Here is a 6,499-nt window from a genome sequence, read left to right on the forward strand (position 1 = left end):
ACGATTTTGTAGTTAATTGGAGTCGGGGAGGATAATCTAAATTCTTCATGAAATAAGACAAGTAAATTTAGAGGTCTTCTGACAATTTCTTCCTTAAATATGTACATAGTTAGAGGAACTGGGATGAATAGTAGCCTATTTAGTTTCTGGCAGCAGAAGAAGATGGAGAAGCCATTTACATGTTGTTGAGTCTGCTTGACCTCTTCTGGTGATGGCTTCTATTTCTTGGATTGGTGATGGCTTCTATTTCTTGGATCAATTTTGCATTTTCCTGCACATAAGAAGAGAGCCCTTCTTGCTGCAACAATTTTTCCACCAAGTGGTCATACAATCTTCTGATCCATATCACTACAAGTGTTATCTACAACAGGGGAGGATCTGACTGGTCTTGTAGTTTTCCTGTGAACAACACACTTAAAAGAGCCCTAATGGGTGGGAGGAGCATAGACACAACATCTAATCTTTCCCATCACAACCAAAATCTAACTTATAACTACACAGGCTAACTTCTAATCCTATTTCTTTTCTTTCTCTGAACATCTCTCTAAGCACACATTTATAGTATCTACCAAGAGGTTTCGCAGTTACAAAGGGCTATGATTAACTAAATATTTCTTCAAAGGAGGCAATGAAGTCCTTATCCAATCCCTCTTGGAGGAGTTTATATTTCTTAAGTCTGAGTAAAGTGGTTGAGTAAATAGTTGCCCATGAGGTGGCGGAAGAACACTTCAACCTCTGTAAACTCCAGGTTGGTGGGCCCGTTGAGGCATCTTTAGGAAATACATATTTTATTAAGATATTTTTTTATGAATCAATTAATTAGTCCATTGTGAACATTTTGTTAACTGTAGCACAGACTCATTGAATGCCACATTTTGTTGCATAGTTAGATAGTCTTTATTTAGATCCTTTAATAATGTTTTGATTCCTTTCTCTTATGATTAGATGATTACAATGTGAATGGTTAAGGATGGACAACTAGTTATGAAATTAGGGTCGTAAGGCATTTTTTTAAACATGATAATCTTGAATTCAATTTAAACAAGTTTTGCACTCAAGCTGACAAACAATTCTCAAAATGTTACCCAAAGCATGTCTTGCTATCGGCCTAACCATTGCACCGCATTCGATGCAAGTGCTATTTTTAGCAATAAAATAAAATTTAAAACATGTTGCAATAGTATTGGCTGAAGTTAAAGTTAACCTATACCATAATGCCTTTGTCTGTAGAATAAAACTTAAACATATCATAGTACACTCGAGCAGAAAAGTAAAGGTTAAACGTATCTCAATACTCGAGATTGATATGTCCCTTTCATCAGCTCAGCAAACACTGGCTAGCGGGAAAACCGATCTGCAGATCCTGATACAACTACCACATGTTTTAATCTATTTCTACTGAAGCCATTGCCAATTTTTCATTGACTGCTATCAACTGCGTTCATCCAAGAAACATTCAGGGAGAAGGATTAATATAAACAGACAGTTTCGCTTATTGGAGCAAAAGCAAAATAGCGAAGTCTTTTAAGAAAGATGAAACCTAAACAATTTGAAAATGAAAAATAGTCAGAGCAACTTACCAGTGGCCGTTGATGTGGATGAGTGAAATGTAAAATGAGGGCTGTAGTTCAAACTCCAACTACATGTCTGGGAACCTGTAAGTCCATTAAAGCCTCTGATTTTGAAAGCCATAATGCAACGCCACAGTGTATCCCACCAGATTATAACTGAAATTGTTGCACCAAATCCAAGCCCCCATCCCAACCCCACAGCAACTACTGAGACATGTTCATCTATTCTGCTCCACACTGACTTCTTCGCATATGGTGGTGGTGGTGGGGCCGATGTAACCTTTTTGCACTTAGGAAAAGGGTAATTGCACAAACAAGGTGGGTTTCCCCTGTAGAATATTTTATCAAAAGTTGCAAACTGTGGCCCTCCTGGTATTCGCCCACATAGACTGTTAAATGAAACATTGAAATAGGCCAAGAGGTACAATTTAGACAATTCTTCGGGTATCTGTCCACTCAAATTATTTCGGGATAAGTCCAACTGCTCCAAGCTTGATATTTCCCCCAAAGATGCCGGTATCCCACCTTTCAGATGATTTCCACTTAGATTTAACAACCTCATCTGAGATAGATTCCCCATGCTTGCCGGTATTTCACCACTTAAATTGTTGTTTGACAGATCAAGTATTGTGTTTGTTGCCAGCACATATACTAGTGAATACACGTTTCCTTTCATTGTTATGCTCGGTAGATCCTCATAGAGGGTACTGCCATTAATTCCGGAGTTTTTAAATCCCTGCAGATTCCCCAGAGAAGAAGGAATTTTTCCATAAAAATTATTATTGGATAAGTCCATCACTTGCAATCTGCTGAGATCGTTTATTGCTAGAGGAATATTCCCTTTAAGCATATTTGAGCCAAGGCTTATAACTCTCAGCTCTTGACAATTTGTAAGCAAGTGTGAAGGAAACTCACCTGTCAACCTATTATAGCTGAAATCAAGAAGCGTAAGCTGTCTATAATTGGCCAGCGATGCAGGCAGGGTTCCAGAAAAGTTGTTAGAATGAGCAGACAGAACTTCTATAGAAGAAGAAAATTCAATTTCTAGATCTCCATAGAATGAGTTACTTGACAACTTTAGCTTCTTTAGGGCTGTGCAGTTACCCAGCGTTGCTGGAATTCTTCCGGACAAAAGGTTGTTGGCCAGTATCAGATCTGTTAGATGACTACACTTCCCTATGGATAGGGGAATTTTTCCTGTTAGCCCATTATCGGATGCATCGAATAACTTTAGGGAAGTCAACCCACCAATGCTTTGAGGAATAACACCAGAAAGATTATTGCTGTATATGACAAGCTGACTCAGATCCTTGAGCTGACAAATGCTATGAGGTATAGGTCCAGTAAAACTGTTTTTCTGCAAATACAAACGTTTCAAAGACTGGAACTCTCCTATGGCCACTGGAATTTTCCCCGTGAAATTGTTTGTGTCGAAGGACATATATTCAAGTTCTGTTAAATTGCGTAATCCTTTGGGTAGGACACCTGTAAATCTATTTGAACCAAAACCCAAGTAGACGAGCTTGTTCAGATTTCCTATCTCCTCTGGAATGGATCCATCGAACTTATTTACACTAACTTGTAGCATAGTCAACTGGGTCATACTGAAGATGCCATAAGGTAATCCGCCTTCAAAAAGATTCCAACTTAAATCAAGGATTGTTAGTGAAATCAATCCACCAATGCTTTGAGGAATAACACCAGAAAGATTATTGCTGTAGATGATAAACTCACTAAGATTCTTGAGCTGACCAACACTATGGGGTATAGGTCCAACAAAATTGTTTCTATACAGATGCAGAATTTTCAAAGATTGCATCTCTCCTATACCCAATGGAATTTTCCCCGTGAAATTGTTCGAGTCAAAGAACATATTTTCAAGTTTTGTTAAATTGCGTATTCCTTTGGGTAGGATACCTGTAAATCCATTAGAACCAAAACCCAAAGAGACGATCTTGTTCAGATTTCCTATGTCCTCTGGAATTGATCCGGTGAAATTATTTTCACTAAGTTGTAAAGTAGTCAACTGGGTCCTATTGAAGATGGCATATGGTAATCTGCCTTCAAAAAGATTATAACTTAAATCAAGTGTTGTTAGAGGAAGCTTCAAGATGCTCATGGGCAGTGGTCCCTTCATTTGATTTCGTGAAATATCAATCGATTCAAGATTACTACAGTTCCCTAATTCTAGTGGAATGTGACCAGTTAGATTTCCGGGGCCATATAAGGATAATTTAACAAGCGCTTTCAAATTTCCTAATTCAGGTGGTATGGTGCCAGACAGCAAGTTATCACCCAGAAACAATATTTCAAGGGAAGAACAATTACCCAGAGACAGTGGAATTGGAGACATGAAATTGTTAGACTGCAGGTAAAGGAATTGTAATTTGCCCAGCCTACCCAGTTCGGAAGGAATATCTCCAGTCAAGCTGTTGTGAGCAAATGTAATAAAATACAATTCAGAGCAATTACTTAAAGGAGGGATGTTACCAGTCAGCAAGTTGCTTTCAAAGTAGAGATATGACAGACCTTTTATCGAACACAAAACAGGAGGAATCGAACCCGTGAGACTGTTGTAGCTCATGCTGAATCCAAGGAGAGAGGTACAGTTGCTCAGTGAAATTGGAATACTTCCAGTCAGACCATTGTTCTCCAAGAAGAGTCCCTCCAGCATGCCCAGGCGGCCAAATTCTGGTGGTATTACCCCAGTCAAATTGTTTTCTGCTAGTGAAATCACTTTAAGATGTGTGCAGTTGCTCAGAGAAATTGGAATGTTTCCAGTCAGACTATTATAGGACAAGATGAGATGCTCCAACTTGCTGAGAACACCATATTCTGCAGGTATGCTCCCGGTCAAGTTGTTTACAGAAAGTAAAATTCGCCGAAGGTGCATGCAATTCGAGAGAGATTTCGGGATGAAACCTTCCAATTTATTAGAACTGAGGTCTATTATACTTAAGGCTTTCAGTTGGCCAAGCTGAGGTGGAATCCTTCCGCTGAAAGAGTTATTAGTGAGATTCAAAGTGTCCAGTAAGGACAGGGTTCCTATAGAGGGAGAAATGGTACCTTCGAGTTCCAAGTGAGGTAGAGTTACGGCCACAACTCTTTTGGATCGCTTTGTGCACAAAACTCCGTTCCATGAGCACATGTGCTGTGCATTAGAAGTAGTCCAGCTAGAGAGCGCTTGGGTGGGATCGGCTGTAATGCATTTTCTGAAAGAGAGTAGACCCTGCACGTCCCCCTGATCCAAAGTATCATATTCCCCCAGCATACTACCTTTCACAACAGAAAACGTTGCATCCATTCTAAGGCTATACAGAGAGAAGACATTAGCAGAATAAGAACTGTTGCCATTCGTTATTACATTGGCAGAGGTTGTCGTGAATGCCACTGCCAAACCCAACCACAGCATTTGAATCAACGTGCCTGACTTTTCTGAACAAATCATTCCGCATGAATTGCCCACCGTAGCGGCCATCGTAATAAGTTGGAAATCCCTAAAGTCGCGCAAATTCCCCCCATATATAGTAGACCTTAGAAGTTAAAATGTCAATAATGTTACGTTTAGCCCTAATGTATGCACCTCCTAAGACATGCTTACATACATCAACACCTATCCATCATTCACATAGAGAACTAATCCAACCCGATTAGGATCTAATTAACTCCTTAAAAACCTTTTAATTAGGGGTATCATTTAATTCTACAATACCGCGTGCTTTTGGTGCTTATTGAAGATCGTAGAAGACCTTTCAATTTGTAAAGAATATATGATTTGGAAGTATCTTTAAGCCTTCATCTTGTGAGACGTTATCGTACTCATTAACTAATATAATCATTGAAAAGAGTACCCTTAACATTCATTTGAAAAACAGTCCAAACTAGACCGAGTATTGAAAGACAAAACAATTTTTAATGTAACCAATATTTTATTATTGAGTGTATAGTTTAGCTGCTAGGGGAAAGAATATCGGTAGTGGATATAATTTCAATGGTGGATAGCTTTTTGTCAACCCAACGCCTCAATTACTAATTTTAAAGGAGGCAGAAAAATGATAATGAAAAGCTCATTAATAAATTTCACATGTACCAATAGTCGATCATTTTTTAGATTTTTAGACATTTTTTGATCCATAATTGGCCCATTTGTGCACCACTATTGGGACATTTATGCACAACTACTAGGGCATTTGCCCACATTTTCTGGCAATTTTTGAGTTGACGATTATTGGAACATTTGCAATTATGTATCGAGTGACACTTTGAAATGTGTACTTTTTGACCCTTGTGCGCATATTTGATCCCACAACATGCATTGTTACTACCTAGAAGTCAAAACTTTAGTTATGAGCATTTAAGTCGCATAAAAAGACAACAACAAAAAAAATCATCGAAATCCGATGTATGATTTAAGAGTTCTAGGTGTGCGAAGTTAGCTATATCCACTATTGGTGCTCTTCTCCTAGTCTAGTCTTATGTTTGGTAATGATGTCGTCAAATTTGTATTTTTATATTCACTATCGTGGAATCAGGCGGTGTCCTCGCCGAAGCGAGACTAATCCCCTAGTGTGTATGACTCGCTCACAAGGTAGCAACACACACAGAGTTAACATAGTCGGGGACTCGAACTCAAGACCATGGGGAGCATACCCACGATATCCATAATTTATATAAAAAAAGATTGATCATTTTTGTCTTTTTCTTTGGTGTTTTTATGTTTTCTTATCTTCACACTTGAGAATTTAGGGTTTATGTCATCAATAAATTTCTTCTACTATAGTAGTCCTGGGTAGATAAAAACAATTCATATTAATTACTATGGCTTTCTCTTTTATGTTTTTCATCTATTTTACTTTCTTATAAAATATGTCATTTTTGGGCAAGTGCACAAAGTTGTGGTACCAAAAAGGTGCCACTTTTTACCTTTT

General features: G+C 38.3%; 1 protein-coding gene across 2 annotated transcripts; it reads right to left on the bottom strand.

The window, feature by feature from the left end:
- Positions 1–1,037: 1,037 nt before the first annotated feature.
- LOC131048429 (receptor-like protein 52) lies at positions 1,038–5,052 on the bottom strand. Of its 2 annotated transcripts, none has more exons than XM_057982385.1 (2): positions 1,581–5,052; positions 1,038–1,363 (listed from the first exon to the last, which is right to left on the bottom strand). In XM_057982385.1, exons 1-2 carry the CDS (start codon positions 5,047–5,049, stop codon positions 1,338–1,340), a joined length of 3,495 nt encoding a protein of 1,164 aa, XP_057838368.1. In that variant the 5' UTR covers positions 5,050–5,052; the 3' UTR covers positions 1,038–1,337. The 2 variants fall into 2 exon arrangements, with proteins under 2 accessions (XP_057838368.1, XP_057838369.1); XM_057982386.1 differs by having other exon boundaries at positions 1,038–1,435.
- Positions 5,053–6,499: the final 1,447 nt, after the last annotated feature.

Source organism: Cryptomeria japonica, chromosome 8 (genome assembly GCF_030272615.1).
Source record: "Cryptomeria japonica chromosome 8, Sugi_1.0, whole genome shotgun sequence".
In the NCBI taxonomy this organism is placed as follows: Eukaryota; Viridiplantae; Streptophyta; class Pinopsida; order Cupressales; family Cupressaceae; genus Cryptomeria; species Cryptomeria japonica.